This window comes from Colossoma macropomum, unplaced genomic scaffold, assembly GCF_904425465.1.
Source record: "Colossoma macropomum unplaced genomic scaffold, Colossoma_macropomum, whole genome shotgun sequence".
NCBI lineage: Eukaryota > Metazoa > Chordata > Actinopteri > Characiformes > Serrasalmidae > Colossoma > Colossoma macropomum.
In genome coordinates, this window is record NW_023494792.1 from 15,252,778 (window position 1) to 15,279,240 (window position 26,463).

Consider the following 26,463-nt stretch of genomic DNA (forward strand, 5'->3'; position numbering starts at 1 on the left):
CCAAAATATACTTGGCGCAGTTTATCATACAGAAAACATTACACCAAGCTATATGATGTCCATGACACTAACACACCGGTGCCTTTACATTTTATATGTTACAAAGATAATCAGTTTTATTGAAATGGGTGCAGAAGTACATAAACGCCAGAAAAAATGTAGATTATGAATCTGATTAAACAGACACCATAGAGGTTTTGTACAAAACCAAAAGTATATTCTAGTTCAGAGTGGGAACATGCTCAAGTTCCTAACTTCAACTTTACCAACCACAGTACACCTTACTACATATGTATTATGTAGGTCAAATGAAATATGCATACTCCAAGATACTCTTTCCTAGCATCCCAGGACTGATGTTTCCATGTTGTTCCCTGAAGTGGTGCTGATCTTGTGGATCTTGTGATTCCATCTTCTTCACACTCCTTCTTCTTATGCGCCTCATGAGATTTTAGCTTTGTGCTGTTTCTGCAGTCTCTGTACAGCGTGGGCCCTCTCTGAGAAGACAGAATGAGATGTAAGATATCTGTTCCTTGCAAATGTCATGTCAATCATAGGATACAGGAAGTAATGGCTAAGGGTGTAACAAGGCATGGTGACATTGTGCATAACTGTAACAATTTGTATTGTGGTGATGTAAAAAGGCACTGTGGTGAATGGAAATTCTATTAATTACGCTATCTAATGCAGTTGCATTGTATGAACACGATCAGCACTAATCAGCTCACTCTAGCACCCTCCCAGCTCTAGTGTTAGTATGGTGTGCAACAACACTTGTCCTTATTTGAATTTTATTCGAAGTATTTTGTATCGAATCTGAGTTAGGGCAGACAGAGTAAGGCCAGACGTTAACAGCTACAACATTTGACCAATCTATAACATTTAACTAACTTGACACGGAACTGTCTCACCATGAGAATTACACAGTAGTCATCATTAACCATGAGAGATTAGAGATCTAAGCCTATTAAATGCAGCTTCAGCTGTATATGGAAACTGGACCCTGTCTATGGGTGATCCTTTCAGCAAATCATAAAATGGTTGAGTAATATGAGTATAATCTTCAATCCAGGGCTAAAAATAATTACGCACGATCATAAAAGATTTGACTGTTCACAGTAAAGTAAGTGAGGGTACAGAACAGCACAATCATGGAGGATGGACCGCTGTGCAGAATAAAGACTGAAACAACACTGAAAATAAAGATAAGAATAAACGAACCAGAAAATAAAATAAACCAACGGCCTTAGAATAAGAACTCTGTTATGATAAAGGAGAAAAAATGGTATGTTTACTAAACACCATATACCTGCCTTCACTGTGTAGGCCTTCTGGTGAAGCAGCATCTCCCTCCGATACCCGCTGCCCTGCGCTCCCTCCTGGCAATTTCCCCAGACCCCCTAATCCAGCCTGGTCACCTGAAGCCCTGTCATGACTGTGGCTGTGGGTTAAAACAGCATGCAGTAGTGAGAGCTCTGAAAGTGAACTGATGAAAAACAAAAAAAGATTTGTTGTAGAAGAAAACCCAAAAAAAACCTTCTGCCATGCATGTTAACACTCCTCAGATCAGGAAAAAAGGAGCAGTCCTCTTTCCCTTGTTTACTGAGCTGCTCTGCTTCACTGGACTGCACAGCGTCCAGTACTGCCACACCTCCGGTAGGAGCCGCTAAGACAAAGAAAATATCTCTGGGTTACTTATTATAAATGAATTGTTAATGTCTGCAACACTAACATTTGGTTTAGCAGTTATTTAAGCTCTAATTGTGGATTTCTTAAATGGCATTTGTCTTGTTATTCACACAAGATAACACATCTAGAGTAATGGAAATATGCTACACCTTTAAATATCTGACCTGCATTCCATTTTATCCCAAAACAGTGAACTTTGTGAAAGAGAAGTACATTTACACTCAGACAAATGTTATGTACCAGCATTCTCTGCTCACACCTACTTTTACCCTCAACTTTTAGATTAGACTTAGACTTCGTTGACCAAGTTATCAACTTAATGTGCATAAACAGCCACTTCATGTTGGAGTCACGTTCTTCAAATCTCATATGAACATTAATCATCCTCACCTCTTGCATTTCTCTTATGATTCGTCCTCAGGGTGCCCATAGTGTCCTGTATTTCAGGCATGAAGTATTTGAATGAAATGTTGGTTGACTGGGATGTTCCTTCTTGTATGAGCTTCTGCTGGTTGTCAGTGTGGGTTGGGTAGATGTGAACAGAGGCACAGGGCTCCAGGCCTCTGATAGGAAGAAACTCTGGAACAGCCCTGCACTGTCTGTGGTCTGTTACTACAGTTCTTCAAAAATTTGACAGAAATGAAGAGCAGATCAGGGTCAATTGCGAAGGGCAGACAATGACTAGAAGTAGAGTAACGATTACAGAAAACACAGAACATCACCTTCCGCATCGCTATGAAAAAGACAGATATGCAATGTGAACAGAGTACTTACCTACGCAGTGAGATGTTTGGCACAGAGCACCTTCCTGTGAAGTATATAGTATAGTTTAATCTCATAAAGAACATCACACTGACAGGTCTTGCATGAGTTTTTATCACAAAATCTAAAATGAGATTTACTGGATGTTAATTTTGGTGAAAGGCACACACATATAATGTTAACATTATGGCTGCACCTCTTATTCCAGCATGTGCTCTGACATCTGAGTTGAAGAGCAAAGAGCACTGTTGGACTGGCACAGACGAGAAGCGGTGCCGGACTGCAGTGATGGTCAGGGGTTGACGCTGCCTTTGTGTCTGGGAGTGACGCGAGGCGTAATGACACATTTGTTCTGTTAAGACAGAAGAACACACCCAAGTCACGCCGAGCAAGGCAAAGATTTATAGCCAATGTACTTCAAAAGGATTCTTTCCAAAAAGGTGATAAAAGCTTATTTTTTTCAGATGTTGAATTTTACATTTTCTTGTCTTGGAACAAAAGATGCCAATATGATGGATAGATAACTAATCCTCTGCAGACATTTACCTGTGACAGGCCGTTGACAGGAATCATTCAAGCCTCCACTGCGCAGACAGGCTGCACTAACAGCCTCCAAATATGGATTCTGAATGACAGAAAATAATTAAATTGGGTTTTTTATGGATGCCACAAATATAAAGCATGGGATATATAGTCAACACCAACCATGCAAGCATACCATGACAGAAGAAAATCAGTAAATATTAATAAGCATTTAAAAACGTTTTACATAATCAGAGTAGGTGCTAAGAAATAACCGGATCAGATGTACACTATAACACTCAGTTAGAATATTGCTCGTGTTCAGTCAGTGACATACGGCTTTATCTGCATAGAGATAACACAGAGGAAAAAATCCTGACTGGCCAATTTTTCATTCAGTATTTCAGGATCAAACAATGAAATAAGAGTATTATTACCATACAGCAGAGTTTAATTACAACAAGCGTGATGATTCTATTAAATAAAAAAAATGAACTAAAAATTACAGACTTTTTTTAGCTCCCAGAAATACTTAGGCATTCTCTGAAGGCCTAGAAGACCCTGAGGGTTTCCCACAGATACCATCTCTCATTAACACTAAAATTCGATGCCTTACCTTTTCTGGCTTGTGCTCCCAAAAGGTTGCATGGTCAAGAACACCAATGCGTGTGGTGGGATGAGGGATCCAGGACCTTCCAGACTGATTGCCCCTCACTACTAACTGCGTCTGAATACAGTAACATTTACTGTATATGTTTATATAATTTACATTTACTGAATATTAATACCAAATTGCTTCAAAGTGCTAAAACACTTTAGACTTTTAGACTTTAGACTTCTTTCTATTTAAAAGTTAAACTCATGATTAATATAAATCGTTCAGCTTCTCTTTAAAAAATAAAGAAAAACATATTAAAAAAAAACAAAACTTACAAAACAAAAAAACAAAATTTAGGGGTTAGGGTTTGGGACAGCCACCTCCCAATAGAAAGTACTCTATACATTACAATTTTGTATACATTTGGCTTATTACTATCTCATAATCATTATTATTATTATTAATATCTATTGATCTAATTATTACTAATAACATAACTCTTCTAAATATCTTAATATCTTCTAAGTACTTTTTGTAGTAGTTTTTTTTTACTGTGGGACTGCCGTTTGTACTAATTTGGTAGAATGATCCATATATACTGTGAATATACTGTATATATGTTTATACATGTTATTCATTATGTTTTCATGTACATAATTTATTTATATTTAGGAATCAGCATATGATTTCATTACCTTTTGACTTTTGTCCTTTGTGTCTTTCTCTAGAGTCACTGCTTTCTCTTGAATCCTCACTTTCACCAGGTCTTCATTTGATGGTAAAGGATCCTGCCAAGAAAAGAGATCCTCAGGAATGATACAGCAGTGGGAGATGGTGCTTTTCCGTCATATTTTGGGCATTGGGTGATTGAGGCTTACAGCGTTTTTGATGTTTCTGTGAACAATCTCGGATGTCGCACTCTGTGTTCGCTGCTGTCGTAGTTTATTTCTTTCTTTTCTGCTTCGCAAATGCTTCTTCTTCACTTTCATATTCTTGAAAAAGTAAAAGCAACATGAAAATAAGGGTGGGGAATACGGCAAAAAAATCAATATCACGATACTTCAAGACATTTTTGCGATACACAATATGCATCACATTTTTTTGGTTTGTCTGAGAATCGATCGGTTGGAACAAAGAAAAAAGAACCAGTCCTACCACATTTGAAACCACGTTATCAAATAATGTAAGTACAATGATTTTTTATTTAGCATTTCACATACTGCACTACAGTAAATCCAGTTAGACAGGATTAAAACATATTGTGACATAAATAAATATAAAGAAAAATTAAGGATACATTGCCCACCCATGCGTACCCATACAACCAATGGAAAAACTGCAGTCAGCTGTTTAGAATACATCTATTAGTCAGTATATAAATTATTATAATTCTATATAAATCAGTCAAATACTGCACCTGATCTGAGCAGTTTAAAAGATGAACAGGCAGACCATCTGACTCGGTGCTATTTGAACCACTGGTGCTGTAATGAGTCACAGATAATGTGCAATATTAGAGTTACTTATTAGTATATTCAGTTCTTTCTAAAACACTAATATCTCCAAGGATTTCCAGAAACCGGCTGACTTGCTTTTAGCACTGCAGATGCCTTCAAACAACAATGCTATTCTCCTTTGAGCCACAATTTATCATTGACCATCCTCTCTGTTAGAACACCCAGATCTACTTCTAGCATGTTCAAGAATTTTTTTTTTCACCTCGACTCAATGTCTATATCAGAAAGTCCTTCGAAGGAGTCCAAGTCCACATCCTGACCCAGCTTTCGTCTTATCTCTTGCCTCAGTAAAGCCTCTAACTCTGTCAGACAATGTGCAATCTGGGGAACAAAACAGGTAACAAATTATTAAAACAGATTTTCAGTGCCTTATGTACTGTTTCACAGGCAGAACATATATTTACAATATAGTATGGAGTATATAGCGGACCTTTGTCGTGTCTGGGTCACAGAAGTCCAACAAGGTGTCACAAAAAAGGTAGCCCATAGACTTCAGGTCCCTTATGGAGAAATGTGTACCTTTCCTGTCCCCTTTGAATGAGAAGATACCTCAGAATTTATTAATGAAGTGTCAACTTTCAAAGGCAAGTTCCTGCAACTCAGTCCTAGACAACCACAGCACAGCATTACTGTTTCTCTAGACCTCAAGATTTGATTTAACAGATGAAAAGCCAGATAATTTAATGTTACACAGGATTGCTACAGATTTTTAAAGTCATTTCCATGAACTTTAATACTTTTTTAGAACTTAAAAAAGGAAAACTAAAATAATTTCCAAAACATCGCATGCAAACTCAAATACGGCATGCATTAATGTTATTAAATTAATGTATGTCAGTCACTAGCCCTCTTCTCAACTTCTCTATCTAGCCCCATTAACTGCTCTCTCTTTTCCTTACAGTCTTTCAGTGTGCTTTTGACTTTGTTATCAGTTTAGCCATCCTCTAGCCCAGTGGTTCTCAAACTGAGGGCCTAAAGCCCCTGCAGTGGGGTGTTAAAGGGGCCGCAGAAACATCTCCAAGTTGTATCACCACTTCATTATTTTTGATTTTGTCATTTTATTAAATCTGCTTCAGCCATATCTAAAAAAGTGGTACTTGTTTAAAAATGGTAGACATTATTAAATGGCACATATCATGGAGAACAGCTTTTTAGAAATAAAGGAGTTTAAAGTAAAAAGTTTCAAAACGTACCATTCATTAATCTGTCCATACAGTCCATATATGGAAACCGTGTTGCAAAAGCAGCCAATTTTGGTTTCTGTGACGTCACAAGAACCAACTATTTTCCACCTATTCAGCCTACAGGAGTTTAGCCCCGCCCATTCATATTGAAGTGCAAAAGAGTGTTTTAGCTCTGAGTGCTTTTTAATGAGGCACATTACAGGGTAGCCAATCAGACCAATCAGGTATATAAAAGCACAAAAATGTTATAACTGGACCTCAAAGGAGACAATAAAAAAATAAGAAAAATGTAGGATATGAGCCCCTTAAATGTTATTAAAATCAAATATTGGCTAACCAATCGCAATTTACAGCCATTTTGCTCTCACTTACAGAGTAATCTGTAATGTCATACAACAGTTCCACGTCTCTTGTATGTACAGGTCTATGACTATGGCTGTGTCTATGGCTGTGGAGAAAGCGAGCAAAATTGACATGTTTCTGGTAAAGTCCTGGTGCAAAAAAAAAAAATACACATGGACTCTTTTAAAACCAGCCTTTAGGCACGATACTAAAATTTAATACCTCCAACAGTAAAAATAAGACATTTCAGACATTTTATATCCTTATGTTTTGTTTTGTTATTAAGATTTTACAAGACTTTTTATGGAAACCAGTTTAAAGTTGTCAGATCTTTAAAAACAGAGGAGACAAAGAACAGTCAAAGTTGAGACCTTCCATGACTGGAACTGAACTTAAGGCCTGAAGTGATTTGACATAGAGAAAATAGCCAGGTGTGAATTTTTTAGTTTTGAGATTATGCACAGGGTATTTCTTCAGGTGCGTACCTAAAGTGGAGCCTCCAAAGGTGGACTCCATAGTATAACTATTTCTGATGCCCAGCCTCCACATCACAATACGGCCAGTGCCTTCTTTGCTTTTCTGCATTTTGAACTTACAGCTTCTGAAAGAAAACTACAACAAAAAAGTGTGCTTCATGTAGCTGTATCAACCAACATCAATCCAATTAAGTGGTATCAGTTAAGCCTAATTTATCATACCGAGACAGCTCCATCATTTTCTCACCTTGTCTTTGGCATTCTTGCTCATCATCAGGGGAAAGATTCGTTCTTGAAGATGTAGTGAAGCATCTTTACGATCATTGCAACCATACATGAACACATTGTTTTTCCTGCTGTGTCCATGAAAGTCACAATAAAGCACTACTTCTCTCTCAGCAAGCAACCTACACAGTTAAAGGTAAATTAGTTGACTACGCTGACTGTGTTGACTATGTTGACTATGTTGACTCATTGACATGCATTAAAAGTGCATAAAGCACTTTCCTTACCGTTTCACCATGTTGCGAGTGTACCACACACAGGGGAAAGAGTCCCGCAGTACAGTGCGATAGTTGCGGTTTAGATCACAACCTGTCAGTGAACAGCGATAGTTTCCAACTACCACACCATCAGGGTTCAGCATTGGCACAACCTGCAAATGGTACATTTTGGCCTTTATTCTCCTGTTTTTAAAAACTGTGCTATTTTTTTGGTGCTACAGAAGCAAATGATCTCAAAACTGCATTCACTCACCTTAAAGACAAATGTTTCCCTCAATAGCCGTGCATCTGGTGAGTCTCCCAACAGAAAATCCAGGAAGCCCTGCATCATCCATGACCCATTAGTCTCTCCTGGATGCACTCGAGCTGTCACTACCACTGCTCGCTTGCTCCTTCGCTCTTGCCAGGTACCACCGGGTGCTGTGATAGTCAATGCGTACACAGCGTTTCCTGCCAGGCTGCGGCACAGGACCCGCACCTTACAGTAAGCTGCCCGGGCCGGGTCCGAAATCACACCACCCAGGTAGCACTGGAGGTCTGAATAGGTGTACGGGTAGCAGTGGGCTAAGTAACAGGAGTCATTTTCATAAGGAAACTGAAGTGTCCAGGTGAGGGAGTAGAGTGTTTTTCCACCCTTTTCACTGTCATTCCGGTAATACCTTCATGAAGATGTGACAGGGTGTCAGCAGGTATGTATACTTTACTTACATTACACCATGGATCACTAACTTAACAGCCATCTAAACTCACCGAATGTTGCTGCCCACACGGCGCCAACCTTCTCCCTTCAGCCATGCAGCAAGGTCAGAGTACAGCAGTGGGCGCATGCCTGCTTCATACAAACTACTGGATTTCATCAGGTTGATAATAGTGAAACGATAGGTGACACCTGCCTTCATGTTCCTCACACGGAAGTAGAACCACTGCGTATGTTTTGTGGTGTACATGTCATTGCACAAAGTGAGCTCATAATCATACACACCACTAAAAAAGAAAAAAACACTCATTACACTTTAGATTCACAGTAACATTAGAATGAAATTCTCAACAACAAAAAAATCAGGAGACTCTAAACAGTGCTGACATAGCACTACCTGTGAGGTAGTTTAATGAGGAAATGTTCATCTGAAATGGCATCATCTCACGTTGAGTAAATTGATTGTTTTCTCCTAATAAATCACAACTACATGGAGATAACAGAGCAGAATTACAGTATTCCTGCTAAGTTTTTTTTGCCAGTCAGGTTTGTGTACATTTCTTGAAATTATGTTATAATATTGAACATTCTTCATGAACTGTACTGGCCTAGGAAATGCAGACTGAAAACAGTTTTTCAGTAAACCTAAGATGACAAAATATTGCTGTTCTTTACCTTTTACTTAAAGCTTTATTCATAAAACTAATCAGAAATACAGAAATAAATGCTAATAAACATTAATGCTAAGTATATACACATTTGTATATATTGGCATCAGCATTGGCAGGTATGTACATAAAAATATTGTACACTGGAATCGGCCCACAATTCCCATATCGGTGCATCACTACTTCATTTGCCTCACCTGAAAACCTAGTGATATGCGCAAACACTGTGGTGAATACAAAGTGTTGGAGGTATTGGTGTGGCCCACTTACACTTGAACTGCTTTTTGAAGATTACCACTCTCGAACCGAGACTCGAAGGACAGGGTGGATGTTGCCTGGCTGTTGGCACAAGATGTGGCCCCCTTTTTAGGCTCTCTGCCTCCACCAACACGAGAGCGTGTGAAGTACAATGTTTTTGTGGCTTAACAAACAAATGGAAAAAATAGGGACAGTTTTATGATTGACAGTCTCAGAAAGTCTTTTAGTGTTTTCAAACTACAGCAGTTGGTAAAGTATGAGGTAAACAAATTATAAATGGCCATTCAGTAAACAGTCACATAAGAAGGCTATACTTTTATAAATAGTGGTTTCAAAGCCATTACACTGAAGAACAAAGTAAGTTCAAAAATGAAAACTTTCATCTTACCTGAGTCTATACAGTAGACAGTATTTCCTTTTTCTTCTCCAACTGGCATTGGGGTGCGCTCATGGCCTGTCTGTTGGTAAAATGGCTCTGGTTCAGGAGGGTCCCATTCTATACCAACACATAGGTGGACAATTAGGGGAAGTAAGTCCTTTCCGCTGCATGCTCAGTAGTACATAATAAATGTGACTAAATTGCTGAAATTAAGAAGCTGTATCCCTTTGGGACAAAGTATGAATCAAAAATGTTAATGTACCAGGAAGGAACAGATACCTATGTGATGGATTTTGTCACAGATGACTTCGCATTCAACAGGCCAGCGAACACCCTGGAAGGGACTGGAGGTGGAGGGGATAGTAAAGAGGTCCAACGGTTCCCTCAGGCGAGGGATAGGCCGTCCACCTTCAAAATCAAATAGCAGCTGCCTGGTCCTGAGATATTTCTCCACATTGAAAGAGACTAGAAAGTACAAAGTAAAAACAAAAATAAAGTGAAAAAAATGTATCAATCAAGCCATCCAACACCACACAGTTCACACTGGAACACACATACTGGAAGAAAGAGAAGAAATCTGAGAAGAAGAGTCAGCACTTATTGCTTAACTAGTGAATTAACTGTGTAATTGAGAGGCAGTCTACACTTACTTCACTGGTTCGTCTTCCCTTAAACAGTTACAGGTTGTAAGTGTCTGAATTTTTTATAAAGGCAGTAAATTCCAACCGAGAATTGGTTAAATGACTCAAATGTAATGTAGGCTATGACCTACCAGGTCAATACAACAGTTGTTTGGTAACAATAAAAGAATGCACAATGAATAATTTTATAAATGATTGAACAGTTGATGAAACAAATACCTATTACTAACCTGTGAAAGATACAGAGAAGGAAATGTGTGAAAATTCATAACAGTCAAATGACTTAAAATAAATGTCTTAACAAATATTATATCATTATTAAAGAAATCTTATGTAGAAATGTTACAGTACCGCATAACCATCTGCATTGCTAACTTCAAGGTGTGGTAAACTCAGTGTAAAGTGATGAATGACATACATGCTGAAAATGTTGTTAAACATATTGTTTAAATAAACTGAGATAAGATGTCAGTTGAGATGTGTGGAGCTGAGATGTGCGAAAATATTGGGAAACTGTTAATGTAATGCAAAACACGCAAAAACAGCAACAAAACTTACACTTGTCCCTGATGTGGTTCTGGCTCTTCCTCCAAGTTTATGCTGTCGACAGGTAAATGGATGGCATCTGTGACCAAAGAGTCATGGGTGCGTTCCCACGTCCTACGGGTTGAGACTTTTGTCTGAATAGATGATGAACCCTGGCCTAGAGACCAAAATTAATATTCATTTAAGTGCTCAAGGTAGTACTCCTATCACATGTTAAATTGCTAAATGTGAAGTACTGAATTTTACACTTTTAACAGAGACTAAAAAGGACAAATGTGCTCTGACTTTAACTCAGATACTTCACCATAACAGTCTGTAAATCATATTGCTGCTTTTCATTGAAGCAAGAATTCTAATGGCATGTTGGAAAAAGAGCATAGACTCACCAGTAAAAAGTCCATAATGCTTCAAGTGTTGCAGAATAAATTTCTCATAGGGATCATCTAGGGTCTTTTAACATTATCAATAAAAAGAAAACAGGAAATCAGAAGTTTAAGTTACATATGGAGGAAAGAATGAACAAGGGAATGAACAGAATTATCTTTTAAAACCACTAGACTGAAACATGCAAAACAGGCAAACCTGATAAGCTACAGTGAAGCACAACCTGTTACTAAGTTAGCGTTAACCTACATAACTTACTATAATAGCATATAATATAATGCATACAGACATACACATATATGTACGCTATTACTGAAATAATGATAGATAATGAGTTTTGTATCTTAAGAACATCTGTAGAGATGACACGTAGTTTAAAAAGTCCACTTACCTGCATTTCATCGCCCCGTTTATAAGCATGAATTTCAATGCAAGATATAAACTAGTTCACTCCATCTTGGTTAGCTTAGCTAGCGTAGCTAATGTTCGCCAGCCAGTTGAAGATGTGCGTTAACTTACAGCGAAGTAACGTCAGCTCGATAACTAACTTTTCAAAGAGCTTTCACGACTTGTCCATGGTGAGCTGCTTACACTGACATGTAGCTTAGCTAACGTTTAACAACAGAAAAAGAAAAAAAAAACAACTAATGACGCGGAAAAAATATTTTACGCTGACTTTGTTTGGCTTAACGTTGGCGTACTGGCTAACAAGGTGGCATACTGCATGTATCAATCGTATCGTAGTTGCTAGGCAACGGACGTCGTTGTGCCGTCGTTACTATGGATACCAAGTGCACTTTCCGTGAAAGCCACAATGATTGCACAAAATCCTTAAAGTGGGACGCCACCATTTTTTTCTACATTTCTGCATAATTAAGTGGTTAACAAGTCAAAAAGGGAAATCAGTGTGGTTTCGTGTGAAACGCTGTTCTAGAGAAACTTACAGTTTTGCTCACAGTGGTGGTGATAGGAACCAGACGTCTGAAGAATTTAATGCCCCTAAACCTCCCTCACAGAAATTCATTGCATGAAATGGTTATAAATGCTCAGCCTGATGTCTGAGACAGTATTTTGCAGCAGTATTATGATTAAGTTTTGGTCCAAAACAAATTTTAATCAAATTTGAATCCATTTACGGTGGAGGGATACATGCAGGGTGTTCATAGGTAAAACAGTCCACAATTTTTTTTTTTTTTCAGATTTTTCACCATTACATACATAACTCAGGAGACACGTATAGGTTCACTGGCGGTCTTGGGAAGTAATTAAAGTGGCTGTATTTGCGATGTAGACATCAGGTCTCCTGGTCCTTGTTTCTATCACCACCACTGTAAAACACCTCCCCGTTTTATTTTAATCGAGATGAAATAATAACTCCAGGTAAGGACGGGAAAAGGTTAATATACCTAATGAAACGCAGTCTACTGTAAGACCGGCTCCGAACTATTTTCAACTTTAATTTCTTAACAGGGAGACTGTTGTGCTCCAAAATAACGTTATGTAGTTTTAATAAGCTTTATGTGCTGCTTTTGACCAGAATTTCTATAGGTATCTGATCAAAAGGTTTTTTTTTTTTTAAATTAAACCGATAACAGCATTCCCCGTTATAAATCGTCCAACACTAGAAATGTGTTAAATGCCTACTCTTTCATATAGTTGCGTCTTCTGTTAATCTAATTTTGCTCACAGATTATAAAGAGCTAAATTTGGGTCACATTATTAGCCCATTTACAGTAGGATGGTAGTTGGTTAAAACAACACAAATTAGCTTCAGACTGAAAGTTCAGTTCAATTTGAACACATCATAGTTATTTACCATTAATTTCTTATCTAAAACCTTGAACAACCCTTGCTGTGGAACTGTCTCTCATTTCTAATAAACTGGCACGGTCTACCATTTCAAAAATCCTTCAGACACTTTTTATTATAAAAAGCAAATATTTGTAGATCTGTAGTTTCCAGTAACGCTTTTCAAAACGGCTAAACAATTTATAATCTGTACAGATGGAAAAAAGTTTATTCATTATTTACAACATAGAAAACTTCACTGGCCCCCATTCCTGTCAAGTATACAACTACACAGAACACTCCAGTGAGAGATGTATAAGTAACACTGCAGTAAAACAGATAAACGTTGAGATGTGTTGAGGAAAACTGAAGCAGTTGGCACATTCACAGAGCTGACTTGTCTCCATGCAGATTCAACTGAGAAAATGATGCACCGTTAGTCCACTTATGAAGAATTAGAGTGGAATGGTTGCAGCCAGCATGGTCATTTCATCTAGTCAAATGAGCACAAGATCTCAACACTAGAGTGAGCAGGCTATAGTTCTCTCTTTGGGAACCTAAATAATTTATAACCACAGAAATTAAGTTATTGTCATTGTTCATATAGCTTCATCACATACATTCTAAGACAAAAGTGGTGGAGAAAACCTGTTTGCACAGTGGTTCTTAAATGTCCCCTCCACAAATGTGTACTACTCTTTAGGTTCAAGTTGGTAAAAATACTCTAGATCACCAGGGCTGCATCTCCTAGACATCAGTGTCCATTTTTGGAAAATCCCTTAATTTCCACAGTGAACAATCTTGAGATTTAAGGCTCAAGATTCCCAAAAGTAACTATCCCCATCACAAAAACAGACATAGTCCATATCGACCATTAGTCTCAAAGTCAAACCATGCTGAAACAAAAAAAGGAAGGCAGTTTTGAGAATGAATGTTTTGACATTTTTGATTAGCGTAAAGGGTCTACATGTAAACAATATGAAATACAAATTCTATTTACACTCAGGGGCCACTTTACAAAAGCCAGTAAGCAGAAAGACATCTTGTTTAACACCTTTTTACAGAAAACTTTGTCTTTTCAATGAAAGTGTTACAAAGGACTTGAAGGTAAGAAGATGGCAATATTTGTGCATATATTTAAAAAAAAAAACAAAACAAAAAAAAAAACAAAAAAAAACACATTCATTCAGTTTGCTCTAATTCATCCTACGGGACCAGGATGAAAGAAGAAAGATGCAGTCAAAGACGGACCACTGCAGATGGAAGTGTTTGAAGTGACCATGTGCGAGTTGTGCATTACAGATGTTATGAACTCTGCATCATCTTCCTCTTCTTCAGCAGCCTCTCCCTCCAGTCATCAGGAAGGGCTTCAAAGTTGGCATTCTTTACTGCCTTTCCTCTGCAAATTTAAGATTAACAACACTGTAATTGTACATTCAATAGATTTTAAAAAGTATCGAATCTCACTCCTCTTTAACAGACTTACGAGGAAAGCTGTTGCTGTTTCCACTCTTCAATGCGCCTGTTGTTCAGCTGGTCTCGATCTTCATCACTAGAACTTGACTTCTCCTCTTCATCCAGTTCTCTTTGAATGCTCTGCCATTTTTTCACCAGAGACGGCATTTTTGTCTTACTCTTTTTCATCTAAGAACAAAAATGGGGGGGGGGTGGAATTTAATATTTGTTTTCGCAAGCTTTTCATCGGCACTGAAATCTCATCTGCCCGAGTCAACAGAGAAAGTACAGTTAGTGTTCATTCATAAATATTATTCACATTTGGGGCTACTGTACAAAAAACAAAATGATCTGATACACCCTCTTCAACATTTTAAAACACAGAAGAGAGACAGAACAAGACAGGCAAACTCAACAACGCACCTTCTCTTTCTTTAGCTTTTTAGTTTTGTCCACAAGCATTTTCCCAGACGGTGGGTCACTTGGGGGCTGAGGTGCTGGCGGTGGAGGTTGAGAGGGTGGGGCTGGCACTGGTGGAGCTAAGTTCTCTGATGGCAGAGGGGGTACAGCTACTGCTGGAATTCCCCAGTAAGCATTTCCAGCCATCACAGGGACTGTGAGAACATGAAATCATTCATAATTGGATGAAGTGGCAAAGGAATAAATACTCAAAATTCAAGGCAAGCAATTCTTTGACGAGGTGCATTTTTGCAAGCCTCGTCCCTCACCTGAGCTGGCAGTTGGTTGGGTATAAAGTATGGGACTGCTCCCAATAGTGATGGTCTTGTTTGGCTGTGCTGAGCCCAGAGCTTTCCGCTTCTGAGCTTTAGCTGTGGCTCCTTGGGCTGCTGCTGCTGCTGCTGCTGCTGCTGCTTCACTGGCCTGGGGAAGACAAATGCTTAAGCCCAAATGTAACACTGCAATAAAAAGGAAAACTCCCTTCCATAAAAAAGAGCACATATATTATACTTAGTAAAACTGAACACAAACCTTGAATTCTTCAGTTCCAGGAGCAGGTGGCTCAGCATCCTCATCTTCCATCTCTACTTCCTCAATCTCCCCATCGTCACTGAGGGGTGGGGGAGGGGGTGGAGGAGGTGATTCTGGTGGTGGTGGCGGTGGAGGAGGTTGCTCTACAGGAGGAGGTGGAGTTTCTGGAGGAAGTGGAGGTTGATGAACAGACCAGTAGGCCTGGCTTTCTCCAAACGATGCTCCTGCTGAAATAAACACGTGCTCGTTACCTTTTACCAGCTGCTGTTCATCAACGCCTTCAATATTGGGCACATTACATCAAACATGATACCCATACTGTTCTGGGTACTGTAAAGTTCTTTAACAGATGCCTACCTACTAGACCACTGGAAACCTCAGCAGGCAGATGACCTGCATTTCCTTGGACAGCTACAGCAGGTTCAGGAGCCTTGGCATCCTCTTCTTCCTCCACTACTGGAAATTCCCACTGGGAGGCACTCGTCCGGTCATTCACATAGAAGTACCGCCTGTGATCTCTAGAGGTGGAGAAACAAACACACAACAAGGTCTTACCAACTGGTTTCTAAACTGAGCTTAAGAACATGAGACCCATGGAGACTTAAAAAGAAGTAGGGGGTCTCTAGTTCCCCATTGGGGCAAGTTGAGTTGGGCTTCGCTTTAAGCCCAGGAGAGGAGCCAGATTGGAAGTGGGGACACTGGTGATGGACCCACCTTATTCTCAAAAACAAACCAAAAAATTATAGCAAAACCTGTAAAGTTTATTGAACAACAACAACAACAACCACAGCAATACTCACACAGAAAAAACCCACCCGAGATGCCCTAAGACATCTTCAGTAGAGGGTAAAAGGAAAAGCATTTATACAATCATCAAATGGTGCATGGAAAAGAAAACAGTAAACAAAATAGATTGGTCTGACCTTCAGGCTCCAAGGGAAAGGCACCGTCTTCGCTTTAACTGATGCTTGTGTGACACGCTGCTTCCATGTAGTCACTCTGTGTCACTCATTCTCCCATCATTTTGGGCCAGTCCTGTAAAGTTCAAAGCTCTTGCACGCGCAAGCACCTTCCTAAGAGCTAATGAACCCTTCTGTCTGATTTTGGGGTGACTGGGCTCATCTCTTTGGGGCTCTGTTGCTGTCAGGCTGGCTCTTTACAGATGCTCCCTTATACCATAACTGTCTTTCTCCTCGTTTGGTGATATTCCCCAACACTACATGAACCAGTCAGATATTTGCCATGTAGCAGAGGTAATGTAGTCAATCATCACATGAGTGGGATGGGAGTTAAGAGTTTGTTTGTTTTTTTTATTTTTTAAGGGAGGGGGTGGCGTGATAAAGATGTGAAAGGTAAGGAGCGCGTACCTGTCCCAGTGGCAGGACCAGCCCTTGGGAGTGGCGTTAAGTTCGTAATGTTTTATGTGCTCAGCGGCTTCCTGCAACCTGCGACGGAGATAATTTCCATTCAGTGCACCCTCTCGCCAGTCTGCTATCCGTGTCTAAAGAAGATAGAAAACCAAATGTGAAAATTAGAATTCACAGTACATGCAGTCTCAGAAATTTTAGAAATCATGAACTCTGCAATGACATCAAATTGAATTTGACTGGTTTGGAGCATCATACACAAAAGGAGACAATAAAAACAGCTCATCACAATTCTGTGGTCATTTAATTCACTGAAATAAAATGAGTGTTGCCCACGCACTGATGAAAAGTCAGACAAATCTTTAAAATAAATAAATAAATAAATAAAAGCCTAACACAAACCAAGGTTTACACAAAACTCTTTATTTTTGCACTCTATTTAATGAAATATATATTTTTATTAGACTTTTCAGCAGCGCTCTTTCACTCCATTTTTATTCAGATTTTTTTATTTATACACCTGCAGTAATCTACTTTCTATGTTTCACGGAGCACAACAATAATCTTTGTTCTTTCAATCACATTTCAGTGCAATTACTTGCACAGGCAATATAAACTCCTAAAACATTAGGTTATGGGATATGTAAAACTCATTCAGCTGAAGTACTCTTGTTGAGGTCACAGAAAACTGCAATATTACAGACTTACCTCCGTTTGTAACAAGAGCAGTTGAAAGTTAGAGATGGCCTTTTTGTTGATTCCCAGGAACTCCATTTTGCTGGTTAATGTATTTGCAAGCTCTCCGATCTGAAACTAATTAAAGCAAAATTAAAGTGTGATTTTACTCAACTGTGCTGCAACTTGTTAATAATCAGAAAAGCTTACTGCAATTCTCTGAACTTTCTTTTTAATCAACATTTACTATTATGTGAAATTTTGCTATATGTTAGCATTACTTTGAGGTCTGGAGTTTCCTCCTCTGGGGCTTTGGGCACAGTCTTGTCCTTTTCCTCTTTTTCTTTGTCCCCTTGCTTGTCAGCTATTCTGGAATGTACTGGGAAAAAAAAACCCAAAAATGCACAAATTTAAAAACTTATATAGTAGCTATGCATGGTATGACTATGGTATAACATGAAATACATGTTAAAAAAATGAATATGTTGTGGACATTATGCAAATTGAACACTAAAACAACCATTAAATTGTCGAGTGTAAATCATGTGTTTTTCCTGTGTGGTGCTTCCTACCCGCATCTAAATCTTCCAACGTGTCACATCCTGCCTTATCAGAGCCTCTGCTGTTTGAGTCAGGGCTTTGAGCGCGAAGAAAAGCCGTTTTCCACTTTGTCTTCTTCAACGAGAGACCCCGAGAGCCCTCCTGACTGGCCTCAGAACAGGGACTGGAACCACCAGCACTGACATCACCTTCCTCCAATGCACGAAGCTCCGCCTGCGGTGACAAGAGATTAAGTATTTGCCCTGCCATATAAAAACTGAATAAGTATACACATGCAGTCCCTAGTAATTGTGAACAAAGTCTGATTGGTCTGGTACCTTTTTCCTCTCTAACGCAAGCTCCAGTTCCATGGTATCCTCCTCTGTCTCCTCTTCTCCATCAGAGTTTTCAACAGAGTGGTTCCTACTGTGTTGGTTACAGTGAGCAGGGCTTTCTACATCACCAACAGCAGGGGAGTCTGAAGAGTGAGGAACATCACCCTCGATCTCTGGAGTATTTTCCACATTCTCCTCCATGGCCAGAACCTTCTTCCTCCATTTCTCTTCTACCTCTTTCACTTCAGGTGGTAAGAGGGGTGCAAGGAGAGAGGCAGCCACCCCTCTCCTCTCCTCCTCATCACTAATTAAAGCCACCACACTCTCAATCACCTCCTGTGTAACAGCACAGAACTGGGAATTATTAACCACCAAAGCACAACCAAACTGTAAACAACAAATGTACATACAATATATATATAAATATCAAGTTATAATACTATTGACATGGACATGAAGTAAAAATTTAAAACATGCCTTCTTCTTTGGTTCCTTCTTAGATGCAGTAGTAGACAAAGCAGAATGCTGTTCAGGATGACCATCTGTATGATGCGACACGCCACTGCCGTTGACAGATGAACTGTGGAACATAAAACATTCAGCTGAAACAAAGGCGGTGTCTGACAATTTTCCAATAGATCTTTCTGCAGCATATGTTTTCAATAATCTGAATATAGACATTTTCCCAAATGGCTATGGAGAATAAATGATTATCAAATTAAATGTTTTGTTTGCTTAACTGACGTCTTAGTCAAAACTCACCTGTCTGTGTACTGCTGAAGACTCTGCATCTGGTCTGCCAGGTAGTGGGGGAGCTCCCACACAACCTCATTAGTCTGGGTGTTCCAATAGTAGTAGCAGCCTGTGTTCTCATCCCACACCTCCTGCCAATCGCCCATCTCAAGCCCAGCTAAAGTAAAACAAAATTAAAAGTTTACTTCAGGCTTGCTATTTACCTCTTCCTAACAGACTACAGTATTGTTATAGGAAAAACCAGTATTTAGCCAATACAAATGTTTTATTTCGTTTACAGAGTTAAATACACTGCTCTATCCAATACAATAAGTTGCACACTTGAACTGTATAATCAAGTATTCATACTACAATGCATGTACCACTTTAATGATAACCACCATTAAGCAACTACTAACAAATTGGACATACTCTTAATTGAGAAAAGCACACTAGAAAACCCACCTCCTGCCAAGGAATACTGTGTGTTATACTGAAATTCTTGTGTTGAGCCATTCTGAACATGGGCCTGTGGTTCTATCTTGGGTTCAGGACGTGGCGGGGTAGGTGCAGGAGCACTGGGCGTAGAATCATCAGTCTGGGGGGGTTGAGTGGTGATAGCATCAATTTCCTGCAACAGAAGGAAAGGGTGAGGGGAGTTATCAACAGATACTTAATCGGTATCATCTAGTCATTACAGTAAGAAAGTGGGAAAACAGTGTGAATATTTTAAAAAAGCTCATATAATTAAAATTTCCACTAAAGAGATCTAATGCAGAGAAAACAACAATATATAAATACAAATGTCAACCACTGAATGACTATTAAAGCAAATAAAGCATACTTACAGCCATGAAACTGGCAAGGGTACTGTCAATGTCGGCAGACCGGTTGTGCTTTCCCTTTGTGGTAGAACTGGTTTCAGATGCATCTTCCTCCTCACTATCCTCATAGGCACCCAGCAATGATAAGCCCTCTACAAAACAAACACAACGAACTTGACCTCATGCTAACAGAACTCTTCCTATGAAAAATAAATTCAGACTCCAGACTCTACTTAGTTAAAATGATAAACATAACATTGACCACCAGAAGTAGGCATTGTATGTATAAGACACTTGACGTACGTGTTGCCTTCACAGCTGGCATTTTCATTCTGATGTTCAGTTCACTGTGGTCGTCGGTGTTACCCTCCGGCTCCTCTGCAAAATATTAAAATAATTAATAAACACGCAGAATCTTACCAATGAACTTCCAAGAGCTATGATACAGCTAACACTACACTAACATTAACATTTATCAAATGTACTGACACATCAGAGAAATACAACGCAGTAATTTGCTAAGACATCGCCTGCCTAGCCAGTAGGGAGTCACATTAGATCACAATATGCTTTTAAGAACTTATTTGTGGATATCGTCAGTACTTCAAGAACAATGATTAACTGTATTTTTCATCAAAAAAAGCATATAAGTTAATAGGGCTTAAAGACTTATCATTTCTATATAAAAATCACAAAAAGCCATTATTTCATATCATTAAACCTGCAAAACCCACTTACACGGTTTTCATGAAAATTCTGACATTCACCAATGTTTTCTTATTTGGGATTTGTTCTTAGGTAGGAACAGAATCTACACACACTCAAGAGCACAAAGGTGCGAACCGTTCTGTACCTTTGTGCTCTGTTTAAGAACATGTAAATCTGATGTACATTTTTTTAGGACTTTTCATAATAACAAACTTCAGAAAAAACATAGGAAGATATTAGTAAATGAGGCCCAATGTCTTCACAAGTGTTAAGAGGGGAATTTTAACCCAATAACAAAGAGCTTGTGAGCTGCCCTTAGATCAGCTAAACACGAGCAGTCAGAAGCAACTAAACATCCATGTGCTACGTACCGGACAACACAACCACAACTAACTGACAGTTTGGCACACTATGTTCAGCGTTCAAGCCTCAAGCCTGAAAAGCAGATACGCTGGTGTTCTTTGCCAAAAATAAACAAACACACAAATAAAAAAAAAAATAAGTCCTGAAGCTTAATTTATAGAAAATAATTTCAATCCAAATACAGGTCAGAAAAACCTCAATCAGGTACTTTCTGCAAATTATTTACCCCTACTATTAAGTTGTGGTGTCGTATAGAAGACATAGAACAAAAAATGCTGCGTTCAATTTTTGACAGTATTTTTAATGTGGCACTTATGGTTCTGTTTGGTCAGTTCCACCTTATCAAACTTCAGGAAAACGGAATATAGCGATGCACACCGTTAATCAATAAAAATGTCTAAGTATTTTTGCCATATTGTGTACCTCTACTGATTAAGTGAGTGGTGTGCTTTGCGCTGAACGCTGCAGCCCCGTGCAGTGTGCGCTAACAAACTCCGCTTAACTTACAAACCTTTTGTTAGCGAGCCGACCCACATTAAAGCTAACGTTACTTTGCTAGCTAGCAAAGTTATACCAGTGATTTTTTGCGGAGCTAAACAGCGTAGCTAACTACCGCTTGAATAAACAAAACGACAAAATCCCCTGCTAGTTGTCTGAAGCTATCTCGTTTTAGAAGTCCATTTTAGTGCTAACGTTAACAGTTACTTAGGTTAACCTAGCTAGGTTAGCTTGATATCCCCCCTCTAACGTTAGCTTCCTGTTTCACAGTGACTCAACTCAGTCCTGTTCAACGTGAATTTAAACACCGTAGGTTAGTTGTATTAGTTCAGTAAACTAATTACTGTGAATGTACCACGCTTATTCAGTTAGCTAGCTAACGTTACTCAACATACTTGGCTACCGTGATACGTTGTCGGTAAAAGCTGACGAGGTTAGCTGTAAATCTTTTTGGCCTGGGCGAGGCCGAAAGGCACGGAGACCTCAGTCGAGCTAACTAAGTAGCTTACATAATGTTAGATTTACTGGGCCTGTCAAATGAAATGAGCTTTAAAACATAACAAGAACATTTTCTGACCTTCGGACCCAGAAGCTAACGCTTCTTCTCTTCCTACTCCGGTTCCACTGCGAGGTCCTGGTGGAGAAAGCTGCAGGATTGTCCGCCGGCCCGTCCCCGTCCGGGTTTTCTTTCCCATCACTGTGACGGTCTGTGAAGGCGCTGTGCGGTAATGGAGCCCAGCTAGCCGCAAAATGAAACTCGCTCAAGCTGCGTGAAGGAAGCGCCGGTGGCCTGAAATACGCCCTCCATAATAAAAGACCCAACTCGCTGTTTGCTTGTTCTTTCACTGTTCGCAAGGTTCGCACTGTAAATATCCAGTAATTATCCTTTATAAAAAAAAAAAAAATTTTAAAAGACCAATGTGTTTTGCTACCACCATCAAAGAGAAACTTTCGCTCGAACTTTGTTGTTACCCAGCGTGCTGCCATCAGGGCTTTTCAGGCTTCTTCTGTTTAATCCCAACGGTGACTCTGTGGGAGGTCGTATGAAATCAAAACAGGTGTTTTTTCTTTGTTAGTTCGCCCCTGGTCATATTAAGCACAACTAATAATTCCATTTCATTTCAAAGTCACAATTCTTTTTTTCTTGTAACCTTTAATCAAAGTGTTGGGACTTTAGCCCATCTCTAAAACATCTTCAGTGTCTTGGTTACATCACCATGCACCAGCGGGTGGGAAAAATAATGTTAAATACTAATATCATTATTAACGCAGACAGAAGACAGGATATTGTGGAGAAACATTATGTATTTGGTTGCCAAGAGTCAGACTCAACTTGACAGCACCTTAAAATTATTATTATTATTATTATTATTATTATATATTAATAATAATAATAATAACAATCATCATCATCATCCAATTCTCACCACCTACACTTATCATTGAGATAACATGCTCTGCTAGCTCAGAGACTCTTCCTGTTACAGCATTTCATGCAGAAATATGTCACGGTACAGAAGGAAAATGTTTTGTGGTTTCCTATTCATTTTGACGTTGACTTCTGAGGTATTCAAGAACAGTCTATTTTCAAAGTCTTCAAGAACTAGAATTTGATACTAAAGGTTGGAATGTCTTCTGTTTCTCTTTAAGTGTGTGTGTGTGTGAGAGAGAGAGAGAGAAAGAGAGAGAGAGAGAGAGAGAGAGACAGAGAACAACACACTTCACATAGTCATGATGAGATTTTGAGACATTAATCACAAACATTGATGCATACAGTAAACCCTCTTGAACAGTATCAGTGAAACCTCTTCATGTATTTTAACAAGTGTAAACACATCATTTAAAGAGGGTCATTCATAACTGTGCAGAGAACAGTATCTGTTCAGCAGTTTGCTCTACCACAGACCTGGAGCAGCAAGAATGATGATAAAAACCTATTAAAGGTCTTACATCAAAATGGAGACCCAAATCTGTCACATGAAACATGCATAATTGAGGAGATGAGGTACATTGTTGGAATTTAACAATCCATCATTGAAATACATTATCTTTTTCAAGTGAACCAACCAGCAATAGTTAGTTTGTTTCTGAAATCAAGGCAATGCAAATAAGAGGAACCCAAACAAGTTACTGATATTTAATACGTCTTTATTTACTACAATGGAAGCTGCTGTTGTTCTGATTTTTTCACTGTTCCAGATGAAACATTTTAATTAAACAATAATATTGTTGCATTAGGAAGTACCTGTTATAATACCACATATAGAATTGATATTTGAGTATTAATGGTCAGTGTCTTACTGCTTGCATATCATATTGTGAGATACAGTGTGACTAAAGGCATTGTATACACCCTAGTACTTGTAGCATTCACATCACTCACTCTCTGGGATCTGTCCTCTCACCTCTATGGACACCTCAGCTAGCTTTACCTCAGATTCATCATTTTCATCTTCAGAGCTGTCAGCCCACCGACCCACCCGCCTCACACCCTCCCCTACTGATGGTGCATTAACGCAAGGGTTATGGTCATAGATGACCAGCTTCAGTCCCCTCAAGTGGGTAAGAGCTGGAAAACGGCGTATGCGGTTCCTGTCTACGTCAATCACTTCCAAATAGTGCATTTCTAGGAACACTGGTGGAAATTCATTCAGCATATTTCCTGCTAGCCAGATGCTTCGCAGCTCATTTAACCTAACCAGCTCACCCGGCAAGCTACGAAACTGATTGTAGCCCAGATGAAGGGTCTTGAGGTTGGGAAGCTTACATACAACACATGGGAACTTCATGAAGCAGTTGGTCTCCAACCACAGCGTCTTTAGTTCAGTCAGCTGAGCCAGCTCCTTCGGCAGTTTGTAAAGTCGATTATTGCCGAGGTAGAGGATGTTGAGCTGCCTAAGGTCGCAAACAACCGAAGGCAACTCCTCGAAGCAGTTGAAGTCCAGAGCCAGAAGCTGAAGCTTTTGGAGGCTGTGGAGCTCAGGAGGCAGACTGCTCAGGTGGTTATCACTCAGGTAAAGTTTAACAAGTTCGCTGAAGGCACATGCTCTAATGGGAAAGCGACGCAGCTGGTGACTGCTCAGGTCTAAAGTACAGTCGAGGGGCATCTCCTTTAAGTCCCCCACCAAGTATCTCTGACATCTGTCTGACGGGATGAAGGCTGCAGCTCCACGAACAACATTTCCCATTATTCCAACCTACATTCATGATCCCTGCATGAGGAGGACAGATATAGAAGTAGAAGTGCTCATTAATAGAAATCCAAAATAGATCATCCTTTGTCATCCATAGTTAATGACTTGGTTTAATTGGGTCAGTAAGCATCATTAAAGGGGTCCATAGAAAACTGAATTAACTCCACTTTTTCAATTTTGAGGTAATATGTAGACAATGTTAAAGTTTCAACACATGCAATTCACTCCTCAGTTTGTATAAACTGCAAAAACAGTCTGTTTTGAATTCAGCATTTTTGTGATGTCACAAACAACAACACATTTACATATATCCACCTATTCAACCAACAGCAATGTGGCCCAACCCATTCATACTGAAGTTACAATGTTTTGGCCCAGACTGCTTTCTGAATGAAGCACAGTACAGGGCAGCGAATCAGAGCAAAGTTAATTCACATATAGTCAAAATATGGTTATACTATGAAAATATAATTTACATCAGTCGACAAGGCACAGTAACAAAAACAGCCTGTTTAATTCTAAGAAATAAAGGGGATGGAAAAATGGTCAGGTGAAAAGAACTACGACTATTTTTGCTACACAGAATTACACAGATGTCATAGGTGGACCTCAGGGAAAAAGATCAAATACAAGAAAAATGTAGGATATGGGCCCTTTAACACACCTTTGAATCACCTTTAAATTTACGTTAGCAAAATTAGCTTCAGTATTTGGTACTTAGAAGTTTACAAACTGATTGAAGTGAGTTTAAATCCTAGTAAAGCAGTGTAGACAAAACTGATAAATGACATTACTTACTAAACAGCTGAAGAGAGCCCCTCATCATGGTCTACCCAGGTCCTTCCTTCATTCCTTCATTTGATGGAATCTATTTTTCCATAAGAAAGTGGTATTTGGTGCTCCTGCTCTCTGCTGAAATCTCTGCCTTGCTCTGAGCTTTGCCTTACTGACTCCAGAGAGTGCCAAAGATGATATCCAGCTTGCCCTCCCTCATTCATGTTGTATGATTTCCCAGGCTATGGAAGGCGGAGCTGGCCAGTGGCAGTGATAAGTAAGAAGTGTCCTGTGATTAAGGAATGTGTGTGTGGGGTGGGGGTCGGAGCCTATATCTAGCCTTTTATATATCTAGCATTTATCTAGCCTCTACTCCACAACCTAACAAGGACTACATAAGCAAAGCGACTCAACTACCCCAGTCACTCACTGCTAGCTGAGTCAGTCAACATACCACAACAGCCCAGTGTTTGTGTTTGGTTAGACTGAACAGCCACAGCAGTAAATTATGGCCAGATAAGGAAAGTAAGACATGATAAAAAAAAAAAAAATGGTGTCTTGCAGGGGAAGTGAAACATATAAATCCTATCTGTGGTCCCAGGACTCTTCTTTCAGCATTTGAGATATTAAACACTCTTTTCTGGCCAGATTTCCTTTAGTCATTACTGCAAATAATTTCCCAATAATTTCCTGTATGAGGTAAATGCCCATATAAAGAAAGGCTTTTATATACAGTTTAAATGCATCTCTGACATCCTAATGCAATAGTAATTGTCTGTCCTCTAAAGGGAAATCCACAGATTTTAAACAAAGTCAATCAGAGTGATCTGATGTGAAATGCACCATTCTAGAAAAACTTACCGAGTCTGAATTGTTCACAGTGGTGGTGATAGGAACCAGAAGTCTGAAGCTTTTAAAGCCTCTAAAAGCTCCCTTAACAGAAAGTTATTGCACAAAGTAGTTAGAAATATGTTCCCTAATGGCTGAGACTTTGTTTTAATGATAAATTTTAGTTTTCAGGTAACATTTTTGTCTAAAGCTTGTTTTTTTAACA

The 26,463-nt window shown here is 39.1% G+C and overlaps 3 protein-coding genes across 4 annotated transcripts; all 3 read right to left on the reverse strand.

Annotated features, from left to right (window-relative positions):
* Positions 1-111: 111 nt before the first annotated feature.
* agbl2 (ATP/GTP binding protein-like 2) lies at positions 112-11,843 on the reverse strand. Its single transcript, XM_036576169.1, has 25 exons — positions 11,558-11,843; positions 11,169-11,232; positions 10,797-10,939; position 10,240; positions 9,875-10,060; positions 9,605-9,712; positions 9,229-9,379; positions 8,344-8,577; positions 7,847-8,252; positions 7,603-7,745; positions 7,338-7,497; positions 7,100-7,226; positions 5,519-5,619; positions 5,291-5,409; positions 4,989-5,055; positions 4,450-4,563; positions 4,267-4,359; positions 3,590-3,700; positions 2,998-3,076; positions 2,648-2,803; positions 2,464-2,497; positions 2,080-2,309; positions 1,537-1,666; positions 1,314-1,441; positions 112-497 (listed from the first exon to the last, which is right to left on the reverse strand). Exons 1-25 carry the CDS (start codon positions 11,561-11,563, stop codon positions 442-444), a joined length of 3,147 nt encoding a protein of 1,048 aa, XP_036432062.1. The 5' UTR covers positions 11,564-11,843; the 3' UTR covers positions 112-441.
* A 1,315-nt stretch (positions 11,844-13,158) lies between these two features.
* fnbp4 (formin binding protein 4) lies at positions 13,159-22,205 on the reverse strand. Of its 2 annotated transcripts, none has more exons than XM_036576172.1 (17): positions 22,019-22,205; positions 20,176-20,250; positions 19,897-20,024; positions 19,514-19,679; positions 19,079-19,226; positions 18,794-18,896; positions 18,320-18,652; positions 18,014-18,215; positions 17,723-17,820; positions 17,475-17,579; positions 16,767-16,900; positions 15,757-15,917; positions 15,400-15,623; positions 15,138-15,291; positions 14,833-15,023; positions 14,441-14,598; positions 13,159-14,353 (listed from the first exon to the last, which is right to left on the reverse strand). In XM_036576172.1, exons 1-17 carry the CDS (start codon positions 22,134-22,136, stop codon positions 14,260-14,262), a joined length of 2,592 nt encoding a protein of 863 aa, XP_036432065.1. In that variant the 5' UTR covers positions 22,137-22,205; the 3' UTR covers positions 13,159-14,259. The 2 variants fall into 2 exon arrangements, with proteins under 2 accessions (XP_036432065.1, XP_036432064.1); XM_036576171.1 differs by having other exon boundaries at positions 15,400-15,626.
* A 1,386-nt stretch (positions 22,206-23,591) lies between these two features.
* lrrc10 (leucine rich repeat containing 10) lies at positions 23,592-25,589 on the reverse strand. Its single transcript, XM_036575467.1, has 2 exons — positions 25,434-25,589; positions 23,592-24,653 (listed from the first exon to the last, which is right to left on the reverse strand). The coding sequence occupies exon 2, from the start codon at positions 24,627-24,629 to the stop codon at positions 23,817-23,819; it is 813 nt and encodes a 270-aa protein (XP_036431360.1). The 5' UTR covers positions 24,630-24,653; positions 25,434-25,589; the 3' UTR covers positions 23,592-23,816.
* Between the last annotated feature and the right edge of the window lie 874 nt (positions 25,590-26,463).